Source organism: Rhododendron vialii, chromosome 10a (genome assembly GCF_030253575.1).
Source record: "Rhododendron vialii isolate Sample 1 chromosome 10a, ASM3025357v1".
In the NCBI taxonomy this organism is placed as follows: domain Eukaryota; kingdom Viridiplantae; phylum Streptophyta; class Magnoliopsida; order Ericales; family Ericaceae; genus Rhododendron; species Rhododendron vialii.
The window spans coordinates 37,706,054-37,727,700 of NC_080566.1; the positions used below are offsets into that span (position 1 = coordinate 37,706,054).

Here is a 21,647-nt window from a genome sequence, read left to right on the forward strand (position 1 = left end):
TAAAAAAACAAGAACGTAACAGATATATATTTTTTTCTTTTTGATCCTTTAAAAAAAAAATAACTCGACATGTCTCAATTTATTTATCTATTTTAGTACTTTTTGAAAGAACACGGAACGTTGCTTGGTAAAAGACTTTTGAGGGAGGTTTTTTGGGTATGGAGATAGATAAATAGAGATGATGGTAATAAGTGGAGAGAAAATATATTGGAAAAAAAATCAATATCTTTCTAACAAAATTGGCAGCTCACTAGTTGCTAGCACTTTGGGACCAAAAGGTATAAAAGCCCTCTCTATTCTTGACATGTGAGGGTGAGAGTGAAATACCAAGAATGCTCTATCTTTTGACAGAAAGACTAAACATTAGGTAGGGACCATTTAGACACATATTTTAAATTTTGGGGACAAAATTGGTTAAACGTGTACTTTCAGGATGAAATTGACAGCTTACTAATACATTGGGAACCACAAAGGTAAAAAAAAAAAATGCCCCTTAAATTTACTACTTATTTCGCTTGTCACAATTGGCATAAAGAACTTGTGGTCGAAGTATGCTTAAAGTTCATAACTCAACGTAATATTCAGATTTCAGCAGCTAATCACCAAATTCAACTACTTTATGCTCCTTTTGTCTCAATTTAAATGCTCTTTACGAAAATTCGTGCAATTTTAAACCCAAAAAATATATATTTCTATATATTTTTATTTTTATTTTCTTACACCAAATTAAAATATATTGCCGAGAATAACTATAATTTGGTTCTTCACCTCCGAGGTCACCCCACATCCAGATAAGCTACGAGTACGTTCACTCACTCTCCTGTGGTAACTGGTAACCCAGAGCTGCTTTTCTTCTCAATATGAAATGTGTTGTTTGCACAGGGAAATGGAGAAGAAATCCAGCGGTAAATACGGCAGGGAGCAATCCCACCGTCACCTCCAAGCTAAGCCCTGGTTAATTGGCTGCTGATCGACTTCGCTTCGTTCACTCGAAAAGAAGGGAATCCGGATCCGTAAGTGACCGTATTCCCCGCGAAAACGCAATGAGGAGTAGCAACTATGACTGAACTTCCCTAGTATAGCCCGAGGGTTCTATCAGCTGACTTTAGATGCTTCCTTGGGTCAGGTGAGACAAGTCCCTTCTATCAGCCACTTGTGTTTTGTGTAGAAATGGGGCTCTTGAATATATCTCATAATCATTTATTTTTTGACTGCACATTTTCTAGAGCTGTCTGGAAGGAGATGTTGCGAAGGAACCACATTCACAGAGGCCCACTTATGTGGGGAGATGAAAAGAAATGGTTCTTGCTGCATTCTAAGGGGAAGATTAATAGGAAATCTATTATCAAATTATCACTGGCTGCTACTGTTTATGGAGTTTGATGTAAGCTGAATATGAGGATTTTTCAGCAAAAGATGATGGAGGTTGATCTGTTGGGATCCAAGATTTGCAACAACATCAGAGATGCCATGATGGCTTGGCGAAGTATCAATTCCACGCAAGAGAACAAGGTCTTGTTCAGGGCTTGGGGAGTTCCTTTTCCACGGTTGAGTTCTACAGTAGAAGTTTAATTTTTTATTAGTTCTTTTCTTTGATTCATAGGTGTCTGGTTGTATAGTTTTCTTTTCTTCTTGGTGGCTCCTTTAAGGGAGTTGGCTGAGATAGTTTTTTATGTCAGGTTTGGACCATGCGGTTTTCTTGTTTGGGACTTATATGGAAGAGTACATTTACCGAAAAAAAGTCCCTTCTTCGCTATATATGCATGCGAGACTGGCAATTAACAAGCCTCGAATACTTTAAATTGGTGTAAGAAAATAAAAATAATAATATGTAGGAATATATTTTTTGAGTTTGAAATTGCACGGATTTTTGTAGGGAGCATTTAAATTAGGACGGATGGGAGTACCTTATTTTTTTCGTAAATAAATAGTAGTAAATTCAACACATTTCCAGCACGTTACACTTAATCCCTGCACTTTATCAGTGGTTTCCAGCAGTTAAGAAAGCGATTTCGGCATCGAACCTATAGTTTTCAGCAACCAGTACAGCGATTCAGCACACCTCAAATTCATACTTCCAGCACCTAATTTCAGTTTCAACAACTCTAAACCCAGTTTTCAGCAATAAATGATTTGATTACAGCAGTTAAGTTCATTTTTTCACACAAAACCAGATGATACCAATTCCGAAAACCCAATTCGGATGATGCTATGGTGTCTCCGGTCATTTTGGGGACACCGTAATTTTTGACATAACTTTACCATTATGAGTATAACTAAAACCCATTACAAGTATAACAGAACCCAAACAAGGCATAACTAAGAAATATCTAAAAAACCAACCAAGGCTTAACCAAACCCAAATAAGGCATAACAAACAAGTTATGCCTTACTGTGGTTTTGGTTATGCTTTGTTATGGTTCTGTTATGCTTGTAATGGATTTTGGTTATACTCATAATGATTTTGTTATGCTAAAAGTTACGGTGTCCCCAAAATGACCGGGGACACCGAAGTCATTCCCCCCACTGTATAGCTAACAACTTGAGTTTTAATTCTTGAAACTTACAACAAACCAAATCCCCTTCATTTGCTTCATGATTTTGTTCTTCAACATTAATGTTAGAACTGTGACTTATATATAAGAGGTACCGAGAAGTTCTATAATAAGGGCCAGTTGCAAACGTATTGGAGTGGAGAGAAGCGCAACGAAGCAGAACCGAACGGAGCGATAATACGGATTAAGGCAGGAATAGAGGAGGTATAAAAGTTCTCTATCGTAAAACCCTATATACAGTGATAATCAATAAGAAAGACTGCTCTCTCGCTCCCGTAGACATGCCCGGTTGTATATTGCTGTGCTGATTTCTTTACTATTTTATACTCGTGAATCGTGTGTGTTTCGATCTTAACAATTAACATCGAGGGTTATATATTGGCCTTAAATTGTTAGAACTCCTTTTTTTTTCCTTTGCCAAAACGATAACAGGTGATATCATAGATCCAAGAAACAATACATCAAGAGGAAACTCCATCCCTAAACAAGAGATCAAGAAACTAAACAGGAAAGGACTCAGTCTAAAAACTGAACCCAATTTCAACTAAATCCATTGCTCCAAACAGACGGAGCACTGCAGAAAATAATCAAAAAACACCCACACAAGGGTGATCGAAGCCCCACAAACAGGGAGAAATCCCACTTAGGGGACACCAAAGAAGAGAACCAAAAAGAAAAATCGGTAACGAAACCGGACGAAGTCTACCATACTGAAGCAGACTTCATCCACCAACCTAGATCTCCTACTCCGGTAGGGGGAGGACGCCTCCTGTAACCACGATCTTTAAGGCACTACCTCCAAAAGCTGTTAGAGGAGGGGCGACGGATGGCGATTTGGGAAGGAGGAGGATAAAGGTGAAGGGGAAAGGGGAAAAGAGATAAAACCTCCGAGATCTAGGATCGGGAGATGAAAATATCCCCACAAAAGGAAGAAATCTCACCCCTCCCATCACCCATTGGAACGTAAAACCCTGGGAGGGAGGGGAAAGAGGGAGATGGGGGTGGTGGCTTCTTTAGGATTTTTTTTTTTGGGGGGGGGGGGGGGGGGGGGGGGGGGTTGGGTGGGTTGTTTCTCACAAATATTATTTTATCACAAGAATTATTGGTATACATAAACATAGAAACGTACAAACAAGTAAATATGAGAGAATGTAAAAATAGTGAAATTATAAAAGATGTTATCTGTGAGAATGAGGGTAGCTATGGTTTTAGATTCTTTATTTCTTCGAACCTTCATTTTCCAATTGTACTTTGGGTTCGTTAAAATGCAATATTACTCCTACTTTTGAGTTTATATATATATATATATATATATATATATATATATATATATATATATATATATATATATATATATATATATCGGGGCGGTTTCGGGGACAGTTAAAAAAATCCTTAAAAAAAAACCCCTCAAGTTTCCGATCGAATTTTGATGATTCGAGCCCCTCAATGTAATCAGAACGTGATTTTAAGGCTGCTTGTGAGAAATCAGCAAAAAAAATGACTGAGAAGGGCTTTATCCGAACAGTTTTTTATTGAAATTTATTAAACGATTCAATAAAAAATTGCTTAAATCAAGCCCTCTCCGATTAGTTTTTTTGCCAGTTTCACGCAGACACCCTTAAAATCACGTTCTGAACACATTGAGCGGCTTAAATCATCAAAACTTGATCGGAAACTATGAGATTAAGATTTGGAGGGTTTTTTTAAAGATTTTTTTAAGTGTTCCCGGAACCACCCGTATCTATATATACATATATATATATACACACATATATATATATACAGATTCAATCAGGTAAGGGCGACCTTACCTTGTTAAGGTAAGGACCTCCCATTTTCCGATCGAATTTCGATGATCCGAGCCGCTCAATGTGTTTAGAACGTGATTTTAAGGGTACTCGCAAGAAATCGGCAAAAAAAATGACCGGGAAGGGCTTTATCCGAGCAGTTTTTGTTTGTTTTTTATCGAACGGTTCAAATAAAAACTATTCGAATGAAGCCCTTCCTAATATTTTTTTTTGCTGATTTCTCGCGGGTACCCTTAAAATCACGTTCTGAACACATTGAGCGGCTCGGATCATCGAACTTCGATCGGGAAAAGGGAGAAAAAGGGAAGCCCTTACCTTAACAAGGTAAGGGCGCCCTTACCTGAAGGGGACTGTATATATATATATATATGTATGCGCAGAATATTCAAAAAATGAAAAACATTCTTCAACTCATTTTGGCACTTTAAAATGTAATTTTCTTATTGTATCTGTACTCAATTGTTATGAAGTTACTACCTACCATTGGAAATATATTCGTGATATCATTAGAATGAGATTAATGTTCAATATTTTTAGGTATTGTTTCAAACAGTTCCAAAGATAAGTATATATAATTTTTTTAACAACAAAACAAATGAGTATTTGAAGAGTACAAATAGAAATTGAAAATTGTGATTGAAGTGTGTGTGTGTGTGTCATAATGTATATTTTAAATGCAATTTTCTGAAAAAAAAATTTTATTTAGTTGAAATCTTCAAAATAAAAAAATTGTGTTGCAGATTCTCTCTTAATTGAAATCCAAATTGTGACAAAAGATGGTGGCAACATGTAAAGAGCACTTTTTAGCCAGCATAACAGGAGTGGAATCCCTGAGGGTTAGTCTAGATAGTTGGTAGGCGTGGTTCCCACACAATTATCAGGGATTTAACTCTTGAGGTCTAATTTCTAATTCTGGCATAAATGGTATGTCTTTTACTGGATCAGAGAGATAATTAGTCGAGATACGTGTAAGTTAGTCCGACACCTCTGACTGCCACCAACAAAAAAAAAGTACGAGGGGACGTATTAAGCATGTTAACTACATTTGATTTCTCCATGGGGAAGAGTCACACGCAGCTCTGAGCTGAAACCACAGAGGTGGCCACTTTAAGTCCCAATTTTTTCTTTCAGTTTCTAAGGGCCCCTCCAATTTTGGGGTCCTTTATCTATACTATATACTATTAAACAAAAGTTATGGTTAGTGAGAAGGGCTGTAGTTGTGACACGTGGCACCTATATTTTTAGAAAGGTCAGGCAATTGCATTTAGAAATGTTACATAACTGTTAATAATCTTCCATATATAATTAATGTTCCCATTTGAAATTTTCTTCTTTCCTGTTACCTTCCACAATGGAAACCTTAGATATCTCCTTTAAATTTCGCAAGTCTGGCAGAAGAATGTGGGATTGTCTATTACTGTACCTTTTAAACAGTGCTACTAATTTAGGATATATGAAAAATTATTTTAATTCAAGTTCTTAAACACACGTTAAAAATCATGCATCAATTGAATGAATTTTCTCTTCCATGAATTTTATGTCCTTTTTCCAGCTTCACCATCTCAGAACCTAACGGACAACCTTGTAAAGGCCCGTAGTGGATTGGGGATGGTGTTATGCAGTTGTGGTATGCGCAGTACCGTGCTGCGTACCTTTGAGCCGTCGGATCTTACATCTGACAGCTCGGATCTCATCTCGGTAATGAACGGCTCTCGATCGTTATCACTAGTTTACTGTCAGTTTTTTCAAATGAGATATCCAGTACTCCGGAAATCCTAACTCTTCATATAACTCAACCAGTCGGTCCATGTGAAGTCTATTTTTTATATAGGCTCCGTTCAGTTACCAGGAATGTTGTACCGAAAAGTTATTCTCAAGAAAAGTTAAGTAAAGTGAAAATAAAGGAAAAAGAAATCTATTTTCCTGTGAGTGTTCATTTGATAATTTTTTTTTGCTGAAAAACTAAAGTTTAGTGGTTCATTTGTCGGGAAAAGACACTTATGAGAAATTTCTTTATTTTTATTCCCATGGCTAATTTTAAATAAAAGTAACTTTAATCTGAGCCGTCCAAAAGTGCATCAGATGGCTTGGGAGTGTCGAGTGGACACTACATGGAATATACCCGCTCAGTACTGAAAAAATTCTCGCATCTCGCACGTGTTTCATCATGAAAGAATCATGAACGGGCTCACATTTGTTGAACAGGACGGCCCCGGGTCCCATCGATCCCATCATTAATTTGTATGGATCTAGTACAGCGTTTTTTTTGAGGAAAAATCAGTTCAACGTTTGGAAAACTATTGCACCGAGGCTGCATCCATTGCCTATAAAAAGCCTTCCCATTTCCCCCCCATCAAACACACAAGCCATAACCAAAAACAGATAGCAAAAACACAACAAAAAAAATGAGGATTTTGGCATTAATTTCACTCTCTCTCCTCTTCATACTCGGAGCCTTGGCTCAAAATGAGCAATGCGGTAGCCAAGCAGGAGGACAAGTCTGCCCTGGGGGACTCTGTTGCAGCAGATGGGGCTTCTGCGGTACCACACAGGCTTTCTGCGGCGATGGGTGCCAGAGCAATTGTCCCGCCCCGCCCCCACCAGCAACCCCGCCCCCGCCAGCATCCCCGCCCCCACCACCGTCCCCTGGCGGCGGCAGTGACATCAGTTCTCTTATTAGCAAAGACTTGTTTGAGAAATTGCTGGCGAATAGGAACGATCCAGCTTGTGAAGGGAACGGGTTTTATACTTACGAGGCGTTCATTGCTGTTGCCAAGGAGTTTAGTGGTTTTGGAACCACTGGAGATGATGATACCAAGAAGAGAGAGATTGTTGCGTTTCTGGCTCAAACTTCCCATGAAACAACTGGTACTTCTTCTTTTTTTTTTTTCCGTCCAAGCGATTTATTACGACTGTTTGTTTGACGGGACTAATCATGTATCTATTTGGATATGTAGGTGGGTGGGTAGGAGCTCCGGGTGGACAATATGCATGGGGATACTGTTTTGTTACGGAACGAAACAAGGCGGATTATTGTACACCTAATCAACAATGGCCTTGTGCTCCTGGGAAGCAGTACTACGGCCGCGGTCCCATCCAAATTACGCAGTGAGTACCCTGACAGGGATGGAGCTAGGGAGAGGCCATTAGGGGCGATCGCCCTTGCAAGATGAAAAAAAAATACTCAACTATAATATTCAAAAACAAAATTTTCCTATGAAAGTATATAGGCTAGCCTAATGGCGGAGCCAGAATTTTGAACCTAAGGGGGCTAGCTTGATAAACATATTTTTTATCGAAATATACACTTATTATATCATAAGGTTTTTGCTTTCCTATACATTATATTACATTTATACATTAAATTGATTCTAGCCTAATGCAGTTAAATTGTATACCAATCATTTTGTTTTTTTCCGTAAACTACTTCAATTGTCACTTGCTTGTTTTTTATTTACGAAAGAATTTGAGAAATGAGAATGTAAAATAGCCGATTTTTTATCCAATCAAATCAAAATTATTAATATTAAAAGTAGTTATCCACAAATATTTATCAATAATATTCAAATTCAGGTATATACAAAATAAAATTTTTGAAACTCAGACATTTGGGGAGTCAGGGCTGGGGCCCCTGGGCTCGCCCCTTTAGTATTTTGGAAAAAAAATCAAATAGTAGTAATTGTTGAAATACAAGGATACCATAAATCTTGGGGGCGAGCCCAAAAAAAAAAATTAATTTCTAAAGGCTAAGGGTTTAAATATAACAAGACATAAATCTTAGGGGTTAAAATTGTGAATACTCAATTAATAAACTCCCAGTATGTCTCCCAAAAAAATCTCCAATCGTTAACAGCCCCTTTGGATGGAGAGATTTCATGAGAAAAGAAAGAAAAGGCTTATGGTTTCTTGTGAAATTGCTCGTTTGGATGAAATATTTTGGTGAAAAATGGAGGAAAAAATTAAAAAAAAAAATGTTTTGATTGACACTTCTCCTTTTTACACACCATCTCACCAAAAATGGTGTGATTTGGTGAGAAATGACTACTCTAGCCTTGTTATCTCTCACTTTTTCACCATCTCAACCATCCAAGCAAGTTGTAAGAGGGTTTCACACGTTTTATTTTTTGTCCTAAAATCTCTATGGAAAACTAGACCTATCTCTCTTAGCACAAAAATCCCTGATAGTTATGGGAATTAAAATAGGAACGAAGGAGAAGAAATTTTGGAACCCTTAGGAATCCTGGTGAAATCTAAATTGTAATTATGTTTTTACCCATTGTTATGCTAGACTTCTAGTTCTTACCCAATTTTTTGTCTCACATTCGCCCCAGTGTAGTGAAATTCCTGACTCCGTCCCTGGACTACCCCCTCTCTCTCACTCTTCCATCCTTCCCAAATTTAGGTCTATCTTTACATTTTAAATGTCATAAAAAATCAATTTTAATTAGTCAATGAGAAAAAATCGGTGTGTGTGTATATTCCCTTCCTCCCATATTCAAAATTCAATCGTAAAAGTGGTGTAAAAATTAAAGTATGTTTAATCTTTGTAATTTTATGATTCGGAGATAATTAAAATTCTTTTGCCTAGCAAAAAAAAAGTACATTAAAATTCAAAAATCACATTATTGCCTTTCAAAAAGAAGGATAATTTTTTTAACATAAAAAGTACGTCATACTTTGTGAAGAGCAATGGCGTCAGCTAAAAATGTTGCAATCCCAAAGAGGGACTTTCTTTCTTGAGATGAATGGAGTAGTTTTTTTAGTGAAACTAATTCTAATACATGACACAAATAGGAGCCATTACGGTCTCACTTAGTGATCTCCAATCCATTCACTTTGTAATTAAGTCTAGATGCATTTTTATCATTCGGATGCAAAAATCAAGTTAATCGAAAATCTTTAAGGTCTTGATAAAATCACATTAATGGTCATAAGAGCAAATGACAGTTAGTTTGTGATCGTCTATTTCTTTCATGAATATTGTGCTTCATTCAGGTTTATCCCCGAAATACAAAATATAGAGAAATATTACCACAATGGTTTGGCTCACCAAAACTCCCAAAACAGGAAACCTAACCAAGTTTCTCTTGCTCTCTCCATATGCAAAAGCAAAAACCAAAATCAACAAAAATTTTGTCAAAGAACGGGGCTAAAGACAGACAAATCTTCTTCATAAATTTGACCTTATCTCAAAAACTGAGCACATTCTCCAATTAATTTGCCTATGTACTGACTTTTTTTTGGCCTTGACTTTGGCAGCAATTACAACTATGGTCCAGCTGGAGTAGCCATAGGAAGCGATCTACTAGGCAACCCAGACTTGGTCGCAGCCCACGTCACCATTTCTTTCAGAGCAGCCTTCTGGTTCTGGATGACCCCACAATACTCAAAACCCTCCTGCCACGACGTCATCACCGGCCAATGGACCCCGTCGGCAGCCGATTTGGCAGCAGGTCGGCTCCCGGGGTACGGTGTCATCACCAACATAATCAACGGCGGGCTCGAGTGTGGACAAGGGTTTACTACAGCACAACAAGTGAGCCGGATCGGGTATCTTATGCATTTCAGTGATATTGTGGGAGTTGGTTATGGACAAAACCTTTATTGCGACCACCAAAGGCCCTTTGGATAAGACCCAATAACATTGCGGAAAACTGTTCCGTGAGATAAAATAATATTGTAGGGTCCAACTGTATGAACCCTACATAATACTGTGATCTAAGGATGAAATAATGCCACGGCCGGCCGGAGTATTGAAAATTTCTTAAGTAGTCTATGTTTATCGCTGAATAAAGATGCATGTAGGAATATTTCAGAATATTCCAGTTAGGTTGTTTGGCTGTGTGTAAGCTTGTTGTTATCTTTGTTGGCTTGTTCTGTGGCTTGATGTTCTAGACTCAAGCTTTGCTTTCTCCTATGCTGTGTATTGTGGGTTTTCTAATAAAATCTTCGTACCAAAATAAGAAAAGGAAGAATATATTTCAGAATTAATGATGGAGTGTAGCTCCAGCTGCTGCTGCTGCTTCTTCAAAATTTCCATCCTTTTTATTTTATGTTTTCCGTTCAATATACACATGACAAGGTAATTTGCTTTTGGTGTCAATAAGTGAGATTATATTTACTAGGTGAGTGGCTCGTGCCAGCACGAGGAGTCTTATGCCTGTTATTTTTTCTGTGTAGAGTATCGGAGTAGTTTATAGTGGAATATGATGTGGAAGCAGTTTACATATATTTACATCTACTTTTAAGTTATAGTTAAGTTAATTACACAAAAGGGAGAGTGCAAGAGTTCCAAAAGCAAATCATACAAGCCAAAAGATTTGCCTATAGACAAATTTAAGAGAGAAAATCTTCTAATTTGACATTAAATGTCAGATTTTGTATTACCTTGGCATCCTCTGGCTAAGACCCTCTCCAAAATGGTTGTATGCGATAGTGACTTGCATCTGCTTCTCTCACATAGGAATCACTATGTCCCAGCAGCATCACCTTTTCCATTACACAAAGAACATGAAATATATCCTAATTAGTCTTTCCCCATTAAAACCAAAAATGGGTCATAATTTAACAAGTAAAATCCTAACCACAGCTCCTCTGCAGTGGTTAAACATGCGGAAAAAAGGGGTTAAAACATGTATACAAAAAAATGAAATTGGGTAATTAAGTTGTAACCCTTTTTGTCCCTCTATTTTTTGCATTATAATGGCATGACCTGTTTACGAAATTGGCATTATACTGGATGTTTCATTTTTCATTGAACATAAAGAAAACCAAATTAAAATATGGCACTAATTGAACATACCTCATTGTGATGAGTGAAATAATTGTTGGAAGAGGCCCCATGACAGCATGACAGCATCAACATCAACAAGCCAATGACAAGCATCAACAAGCCCATCAGCACAATTAGACAAGGAATTATGATCAACCTAGAAATGACTCGACCTGAAAATCGATATTGCTTAGACGAAGCAATCCATGTTTGAGGTGAGCAATAGAAGAGGCAAGAAGGACAAATTGCTGTCACATATTATAGCACAATTAATTGATGTGCTCAAGCCAAATCCATACTCTCAGTTCTTCCGGAGCGTCAGTCAAGTACCAAATACTGATGAATATGAAATAAGACTAAGAGCAAATCCTGAGGTGCAAGACCAAACTGCTCTCCCACCTACTGTTTCACAGGTTGCTGTCATGTGGATAGAAGATGAAGAAGTGGAAGAACTGAGGGAACGTGATATAGTCGTGCAATAACACAATGGTCGTAGCAAACGAATTAGCTATTACTTTGGCTGCTATGATCCCCTGCAATATCCATTGCTTTTCCACCTCAGTGAACTCGGATGGCATCAAGGAATTAAGAAAACCAAGACCGGCAGTGCATTGCAACCTTCTCCAAGCCAGAGGAAGATTTTGCCAAGGCAATCAGCAAAAGCTGAACAGTAACTTGTCAATGAAGCAGCAGGTAAAAAACAATTCCTATAATTTTGCCAACAAAACATTCCGTCTATGATTAGCTTTTCTCTTCTATGCATATAAACACTAACAAACCTTTGTATATTCAGTGCGCAGAGAATGCTGACAAGGCATACATGGTATCTGCTTGAGAATTCTATGCATATCGATTCCAGATCAGAGAAAGCACAAACTCAATCCTCCTCGAATCAGGTTGCCTTCTACAACAATATGCTGTTGATATGTACGTTAAATGCATGCTATCTTGGTGCTTCAACACAAGACTAAGGTGCTTAGGTGTGACATGTTTCAAGGAAGAGAGCGTAAGTTTGATTGCAACTTCCAAGTATCAAGAAGGTCAAGAATAATGTATGTATTCTATTGGGGTCGAGTCCAATTGTAGTGTAATGACTTACAGTTTCTTTGGATTTTATTTAGTAGAAATGTTTTGTCTTCTTTTTCAATCTTAAAATTTGTAGCAATGAGGTGTGTAGATTTGTATTCTGCATATGTAAATAACAAGAAGTATACTTTTGCGCCTGAACTTTGAAGTAAGCACAAGTAAACTATGGCTGCACTTTTTGTAATTGCTTGCTTTCAAACCCAACCATATTATACTATAAACTGTTTATAAACCTAACCATAGTATACTACTTGCTTGCCCTCGGTTCTTGTGGATTCTCATTCGTTTATGGTCCTATGGTCCACATGTGGGAAGCGATAAAAAAATTAATCATGCGTGGAACCTATATTCAATGCAAAGGTAATGTTAAACGATAGATCACAGTCACCATCGCTGAGTGCAACTATTTAATGGGCTGTGGGTAGATAGCATCAAATGCAAAGGCAAAACCATCGTCGGGTAAAATTCATGCGATAGGACGCAAAACCAACGGAAAAAATTCAAAAACGGTCATTGAGTGCTAGAACAGAAGTTTCTCACACAGACGAATGAGAAATAGCCAAATAGCTTATTCCACTAACCAGAATGGAGAAAACTAACTATGCCCCAAAAGGCCAAAACCGAGGAAACCCTCAAAGCACATAAAAAAGCCATCAGAAAACCATACTTGTATAATTACGCCACAAACAACCGGACGACATAAGGAACGATTTGAATGAGCCAGAACCTGCACAGAACAGTAATGCGTACCCAAAATACTATCACCCCGAAAATGACACACGACAAATTTCAAACGAACATTTGGACGACATAAGGAACAATTTAAATGAGACAAAACCTGCACAGAACAGTCCATACCCTGGTAAACCCAACACCTATGAGGATATCCAGGGCATTGTCCTCACTTTCGGAAGAAATGCACGACTTGATAGCTCATCTGCGGTCCTTCTTTTGCTCGGGCGATAGAAGCACACTCTAGAAACCTGCCAACTTAGTGACATAAACAAAGAAGCTCCCTGGGGCAAGGAAGTTAGCCACCTCAATAAAATTCCATTGAATCGTCCTAAGTTATGGAAATAAACTGTTCAAATCCACTATTTTTTAGTAACATCGGCTAAACGATTTAGAAAGTAGGACAACATTAGTTCACTCTGCTCTTTAAAAGACAATTTTTGATTAGGTATATCTTCACTGAAATATTTATAATATTTATTATCTAGCTTGGCACCAACATCATCTCTTGGCCTTACTACTAAGAAACCCACAGCGTATGGTACATGAGGATCATCATCAAATAAAACAGTCTCTAGATCGGCCACAATGAAAGGCTAATATACTCTTCAACGAATTTTGAAGAGACAAGTATATTTCAATCTACTTCGGCTATGGCCGATATGTTTATAAAAAAAGATATTCCCCCAGCTAAAGATTATCTACTGAGAAATAAACTCCAATTCATGAGATCAACCCAAGCCAACAACACAAAACTCCAAGTCAGGGGTTTAATCGGCAAAAGCCACACAACGAAACCAAATCCGGCAAAACACTATTGAAGACACAAAATACGCAAAACACTATTCACGACTCGGTTAATAACTGAAACAAACTCAACCCAGCAACGATTCAAAGCGAGAAGAAACCGTACACGCTAACCCTAAGCAGATGAGATAAACTCATCACCCCAAATAATAGTCGATGAGATCGGGAAAAAAAGAACACGAGCGCAAAAAATACAAACTCGGCACTATGAAAAGCTTCTAGCAAGAACACCCTCCACTTAAAATCAGTGCACTAAACAAGAGCGTAAATGTTAAGAAATTAAATCCTGGGGTGCCATGTGAAACTCGCCCAAAGTTTAACAAGTTTTGGTGGGGCTGGACTGAACCTCTGGTGGGTGATCGTCAACTTGGTTAGAGAGAGAGGAGCGATACTGGTTAGAGAGAGTTCCAGAGAGAGAGGAAAATATGATCGGAGATGGAGGTGCCAAGGTCGTCGAGGAAGATGATCGCGACGCAGGCGGACATGGTGGAGGCTAGGGTCCCCCTCGCCTACAGAGACCAGTGCGCCCACCTCCTCATACCGCTCAACAAGTGCCGTCAATCGGAGTTCTACCTCCCTTGGAAGTGCGAGGGGGAGCGCCAAACCTACGACGATGAGAGGGGGGGTGGGATTTTGGTCAAGCTGTTCCAACGACGACGGGGGGCTGGGATTTTGGTCGGGCTGCGATCTGGAACCATCTACGCCGAGAAATCAAAAAAATCTACACGCCCGCACGACGTCAGCATATTATAACTGAAATGACGAAATTACCCTCCTTAACAAAACAAGCAACCGCCCAATCGAGGGGCACAATTGGAAAAATTGGAAAAAAAATGGCGAACGTTCCAATTGCTTTTACTCTTTGGGCGTGTTTGATTGCAGATTTCGTTTTAGGGGGATTCGTAATGAGATGGGATTAGGATTGGGATTGAGAATGAGGTGGGATTATTAATGAGGGGATAAATCATTTATTCATGTTTGCTTTGCACATGATTAGGATTAGGATTGAGATTGGAATTGAGAATGAGGTGGGATTGTAAATAACATGTTTGTTTTGGCTAAAATTAGGATTGGGATTGGAATTGAGGTGAGTTTTTAAACTGATTTTGCTCAATCCCATGGGGATGGGATTCGTAATAACACCCCCCCCCCCCCCCCCCCCATGGGTTGACTAATCCCATCAAATGGGTGGTTTGGTATTCCCATGGGATTTGTAATCCATGGGATAAAAATCCAATCAAACACACTTCTTGAACTACACTTCACTTTCGGAGTCCCATCCCAAGCCCCAATCCGGCTATCAAACACGCCCTTTTAGTTTTAAAGCTTAAGATAAGATAAGATATAAGCCTAAGATAAGATAAGATATAAGCCCAGTGACACTAATATAAAATAGTTCATTACAAAATTATTGGACAAAATCAAACTCATCATCTAACTAATGCAAAATGATAAAAGTACAAGGCAATCCGTCACGTCAACCCAGACAATGAGCCTGCACGGCACACATTCTTCCAAAACTTCATATTCTAGCAGTCACAAAAAGAGATAAAGTACTAGTCAAAGACAAAAGACAACATGTATCTAGACAATGAAGTACGAACGCACCAATGAATTTTCAAAACTACAAATCTGACTGGTTACCACTAGTTGTCTCGCCAAAAATATCATGTCGGCTAAGAGCATTGTTGGCATAGATATTATTTTGAAGCAACATCTTCTCCGAAAGAACCTGACCTATAAACAAAATATTCGTCCAAAGAAGAAACTAATTACTCTCGAAAAATCGAGACAAAACTCTAACAAATCAGACAACAAGTTTGTTGATCTGAAGAGACAAAAGAAAATAAATCACTACTAGAAAATTTCCGATAGGTGACGAAAAAGGTGTTGATGAAATTTACTATTTTACTATAGATGACGAAACAACACAATTTTCGTCATCAAAAGTTACTATAGGTGAGGAAAATTTTGTTTTTCGTCACCAAAAGTGACTTTTGGAGACAACCTATAGGTGACGATTGAAATAGTAAATTTCGTCACCTATAGCTTGTCTCCAAAATTCACTTTTGATGACAAAAAATAAATTTTTTGTCACCTATAGTAACTTTTAAGTGACGCAAATTTTTCTGTTTCGTCAGCTATAGTAAAATAGTAAATTTCGTCACTACTTCTTTCGTCACCTATTGAAAATTTTCTAGTAGTGAATACTAAAGTGTACAAGAAGCTGTTTGTACTAGTTCCATGGCCTTCCCCTTTCACCTCCATCCAAGAGTAGGTAGGGGGGGCGGGGAATATTCATGACGGGCAGGGAATATTCGTGACGGTTAGGGTTTTTATGGATCGATATGGTAGATAAGTGTACATACATTTTTTGTGTTTAAAAAAAACACTTGTGTATGTTTTTGCTTTCTAATGCATCCAATTTGTAGTTACGATTGGAGACTTGTAGTCGATTAATTACATAAGATTCTATCCCTAATTGAAATATTGGTGAATATTTTGAGGGCTAGCCCTTTCAAACAAGTTTTACCAAAGCTTTATTTAGAAGGGCTGTCATTAATTAAGGGCCGGTGGAAAAGAAACAAAAACAAAACTAACTATAACTTTTAATTGGTAATACTATTTGTATGCAATATAAATTTTGTTTGATAGATCTCAATGAGCTCTTTTTAACGATATTTTCAAAATCATCTAAAAGATTATAAATTGTAAGATATAATCAATTGAAAAATAACACGGATTTTCAAAAGAGACAAAAAAATTGGAACAGAGAGAGTAGGAATTAAAAAATCCCACTTTTTTTTTTTTTTGGGGAACTGGTAAAGTGCCAAAAAGGCTACAGCCCCAACATTGGGGCATAAGAAACAAGAAGATTACAAAGAGAGGGAGGGGAGGGGAGGGGAGGGGATAAGAAACCCAACATGCATGCAGATGACAGCTTCTTTTTTCGAAGAGTTTGAGCCAGAACGGGCACGCGGGGACGCGGGGAAGAACATAATCACCTTATTGACAGCTCGTATAGATTTCATATCTGATAAAAAAAAAAAAACAAGAACGTCACAGATTTTTTTTAAAATTTTTTTTCTTTTCCTTAAAAAAAAAAAAAAAACTTGACATATATGTCTGATTTATTTATCTATTTTCTAACGTAGGAGTATGTTTTGAAAGAACAAGAAACGTTGCTTGGTGAAGACTTTGAGGGAGGTTTTTTGGATTTAGAGATAGATAAATAGAGATGATGGTAATAAGCAAAGAGAAAATATATGGAGAAAAAAAATCTCTAATAGTTGATCTAGTAACTTTCAAAATTATTATAAATAAGCAACAATAATTCCGTTTTTGTAAACTTAAAAATTTGAAACTTATTTTGGTACTTTTTACTTTTTATTACTTTTTATTTAGCTTTTCGTCGTAATTTTGTAAATCAAGACTTTTCCTTTTCCATAACAACCTTTCCTATAATTTGAAATAGTATCTCTACATGAATTACGAAACATCAATTTTAATTGTTTCCTTTCTATTTACCTTTGATTTTGTTCCCTCCAAAAATTCTGAAATAAGGAATCAGAATAAGATTTTTTTTTCCTGCCAACATATTGTATATATCAACGGGAGTTAATAGGGTATTAGTATGTTAGTTCACAAAGGGTTCAGAGGCTGTCCATAATCCTAAAACCCAACTCCACCCCTTGTGGGGCTTGAACTCGTACCTCCACTGAAGGAGGAGGTGAACTTTCCACCTGTGCTAGCGTGAAAGTTCTAATTAGAAAAAGATCAGGAAACATCAATTTTAAGTTTTCTTTCATTCTTCTTCCAAATATTCATTATTTCCAATATATTTCTAGCTCTACTACCCATAGATCTCAGCCATAGAAAAAATGTATACAAATTCAAGTATCCAAAATATAGAAAATTGAAAACCCATCGCTACATATTACTCCCTCCGTCCCAAATTGTTTGTCTGGTCTGCAAAACGGAGACTAAAAAATAATCCATTTCTTTCAAGAAAAATTTAATTTTTTTTCATAAATTAAAAGAACTCATCGATATCTAGTAAATTGTTTAAAAAACTTTTAATTTTTCTTACAAAAATTGTAGGGAAAAAAACTATAATAGTCCTTGTACTTAAGTGTTCATATCAATTTGGTCCCTGTAGTTATAATTAGCTCGATTTACACTCTGTACTTTCCATTTTGTTTCAATTCGGTCCAATTACTAACTTCCGTTAGTCCTTTAATTAGCAAAATCATATGGCCCCATTTTTTGGGGTTAAAACAAACCCATTCGGCTAAATAAGCCAACTTCCTTATTTTTTGTCCTTATTTAAATTTTTTTTTGTATTTGTTAGTTTTTTGTCAATTTTTTGAGGGTTATTGCATCGTTATGATGAGAAGAATCTAAAAAGTAAAAAATTATTATCGAAATTCAATTTTTTTTTGAATAAAAACGAAAAAATTGGCTTAGGTTTATTCTTCAACATTCCTAGTTAGGAATCAATGCATGGGCCAAATGTAGGAAAATGAATGGAATGACAAGGCACTATTTTTTTTAACCACTTAAGCTGTTAAGTTAGGTTTATTATAACCTAGTTGAGTGGTTTGTTATGTCTATGTATTAGGTTATGACATGGTAAATTTGAAACTGAATTTATATAATATTCTGACTTTTGGACATAGTTATTTATCATGTTATGACTTTTGGATCTATATCATGTTGTGACTTTTGAACATTGTTCTATATGCATTTTCAGTATTATGTAGAAAAATAAGGCATCTCAGTATTTGTTCACAAGTTGAACATGTAGACAATATCAGTGGTTATGATGCCTCATGGCTGATCATGAAAATGCTGAATTCGATGACAACTTTTTGTAGAAAATTATAACCAAATTTCTTCTCAAGTGCCTCCTCATCAATGGAGAATAGAAGAATGAGCTGTGTTATAGTTCAGAGATATATTAGGGCAATAGGGGAATGAGTAACCCTATTCAGCTAAATAAGCCAACTGGCTTATTTTTTTTCGTATTTGTTAGTTTTTCATCGTTTTTTTAGAAATTATTGCATTGTCATAACAAGAGGAATCTAAAAAGTAAAAAATTACGATCAAAACTTAATTTTTTTAAATAAAGACAAAAATAAGCCAATAAGTAAATTTTTTCATCTTTATTCAAAAAAAATTGGATTTCTATCATAATTTTTTACTTTTTAGATTCCTCTCGTCACGACGATGCAATAACCCCAAAAAAATTGACGAAAAACTAACAAATACGAAAAAAAATTCAATAAGGATAAAAAAATAAGCCAGTTGTCTTATTTAGCCAAAGGAGTCTATTTTAACTCCAAAAAAGGGGGGCCATATGATTTTGTTGTTTAAAGGACTAACGGCGGACTAACAGAAGTTAGTAATTGGACCAAATTGAAACAAAATGAAAAGTACATAGTGTAAATCGAGCCAATTACAACTACAGGGACCAAATTGACACAAATATTTAACTATAGGGACTATTTCAGTTTTTCCCCAAAAATTGTATTATTTTTATGTCATTATTTTGCGGACCGAACAAACATTATGGGACGGAGGGAGTATTATTTTTTTATTGTTTTACACAAAATTAAAGTATTCAATGAGTACTTTAATTTGGTATAAAAAAATTAATAGTAATGTATAGAAATATATTATTTTAGGGTTTGAAAGCACATATTCAATGGAATGGAGGGAGTATAATTTTTCAATTTGTGCTATTCAAAGAAATTTGTTGTCCTTATCTCTAATTCATTTTGGGACCGCTTTATACATCACATACATATCCCATGAGTTTTGCGAAATTTTCCGGAACCTCAATGAAAATTTTCATATCCATAGAAAATTGATATTAGAAAATTTTCAATTTGTGCTATCCATAGAAATTTATTGTCCTTACGGCCCGTTTGGATGCGGGTAAAGAATTGGAGGTATTAGTTAATAAAAGGGGATAAGATAGTAGGGGGTATTAGTTAATAAGTGAGGGCCCACATTGATGTGATGTTTATAGAGGGGGATTAAATAGTAGATTGTTTGGATGAGGTATTAGAGAATGTGGATTAAATAGTACTTTGTTTGGATGAAGGATTAATAGGGGGTATAAGGAAGGGTGGATGATGTAAAAACTATCAAATGACCATATTGCCCTTGTGCAGTCCCTAAATTAATGAATTTAGTATTATTATTATTAAATATTTTTTATATATAAAATTCGGTTTGTATTAAAAAAATTAAGTGTTCCAAATTTCAATCCGTTTGAACGGGTGGAAAGATTTTAGTTTTTTGATCATTTTATCCTAAATGACCATAATTAAATTTGGATTCTATGACCATAATTATATCTGGCATTCTAATGACATCGCGGCGATCATTGATTTTCCAATCGTGTATGGTCCTGACTGCCATGCACGCTCCCACTCTCTGCCGTGGCTAGCTTTGACAGTTTATTGTTCCGACGGCGGCAGCCCAGTTCCTGCAGTCCCGAGTCCCGATTGCGGCACTCAAACTCTACCGGCGGCAGTTCCGTTTCTTCTTAATTGTATATATAAGGTGTGCTAAATTTTCGTTGAAGTAATTCATCAAGAAACAGGCGAGAAAAAAAAATGAGAATCACATTTTGGAGCCTCTCTCAGGCACACGCATGTGCAAGTCGGATGTTGCATGCATGTTTTGTAAAAAATTCAATCAAACAAACAATAAGTAGGAAGCAAAATTGAACTTGAACACGCACTGCGTGCATGCCCCCGGCCTCTAGTCACTAATACAAAAGATCAGGCCCGGAAGCTTCCGAAATAAAAAAACGTGAGAAACGCCCAACTGTGAAACGTAACGTTTTTGAACGGTGGGTAACAAATATATGCATGTAATAATGCTTAAACATATAACGCTCAAGATGGCCGCCTTGCCTACTTTAATTTTCTGCCGCGCCTTGCTTGTCCGGCCCGTACTCCATTTTTTTTCCTGAATAATTTCAGCCAATAATAATAACTAGCTAACAAGGGAAATGACTAGCGGCGGCTCCAGATTTTTTAACAGGGTGTTCAAGAATTATCTTAGCTCCACTAATTTGTCATATATGCTTACAAAATTTCATATACTAGTGTGAATTCGACTAGAAAATACAAAAGTACATAAATTTTTACAATTGTTATCCGCAAAATTTTATATTTTGAGCCAAAAAAGATTAAACCGGCGCGTAAATTATTATAATATTTTTTTTGCAAAAAATTGTGTTCCGAAAATGTTCGAATAGATCTTTTTAAACACATGCTCTTGTTTTTTGAGATATAGAGTTCATTACCATTTGTGTTACAGAAATGATACAGATCAAAACACTCAGTTCAGGAAACCCAATCAACGGTCCAAATTTAAAGAAACTCTTTTAGGAAAGAGTTTTGGTCTTCTAGGGAAGAGTTGTTGACCATTGGTTGGGTTTCTCTTTCCTGGACTGTACGTATGGAAACTGTTAAAGAAATGAATCTCGCATTGTTTGGGAGTAGAATAGATGATCACTTAATAACATCTGGGACCTCTTCACTTATTGTCAATTGACTTTGAGATGGACATAAAGTTTCTACATGGTATCAGAGCGGGGTTCGTTCCACCCCACATTTTAAAAATTCACAATCTACACCCCACGATAACAGACCAGCAAAAAGGCTGCACGATGATAAGACCCAAAAAGTGACCACACGTAACATACATCAAAATGTGACTGCACGTGAGGGGGAATGTTAAGGAAATGAATCTCACAATTCTTAGGATTGGAATGAGTGATCACTTAATAACATATGATACCTCTCCACACATTGCCAATTAATTTTGAGATGGATATAAAGTTTCTACAAAAACATCAAGCAC

General features: G+C 36.7%; 1 protein-coding gene and 2 long non-coding RNA genes across 3 annotated transcripts; 2 read left to right on the forward strand and 1 right to left on the reverse strand.

Annotated features, from left to right (window-relative positions):
* The first annotated feature begins 549 nt into the window (after nucleotides 1–549).
* Nucleotides 550–1,563, forward strand: LOC131302505 (uncharacterized). Its single transcript, XR_009191762.1, has 2 exons — nucleotides 550–1,126; nucleotides 1,227–1,563. It is a non-coding gene; the product is annotated as an uncharacterized LOC131302505 (long non-coding RNA).
* A 5,147-nt stretch (nucleotides 1,564–6,710) lies between these two features.
* Nucleotides 6,711–10,357, forward strand: LOC131302498 (endochitinase-like). The gene is made up of 3 exons (XM_058329171.1): nucleotides 6,711–7,234; nucleotides 7,324–7,474; nucleotides 9,626–10,357. Exons 1-3 carry the CDS (start codon nucleotides 6,772–6,774, stop codon nucleotides 9,996–9,998), a joined length of 987 nt encoding a protein of 328 aa, XP_058185154.1. The 5' UTR covers nucleotides 6,711–6,771; the 3' UTR covers nucleotides 9,999–10,357.
* Nucleotides 10,358–10,559: 202 nt separating this feature from the next.
* Nucleotides 10,560–14,446, reverse strand: LOC131302503 (uncharacterized). Its single transcript, XR_009191760.1, has 2 exons — nucleotides 11,169–14,446; nucleotides 10,560–10,855 (listed from the first exon to the last, which is right to left on the reverse strand). It is a non-coding gene; the product is annotated as an uncharacterized LOC131302503 (long non-coding RNA).
* Between the last annotated feature and the right edge of the window lie 7,201 nt (nucleotides 14,447–21,647).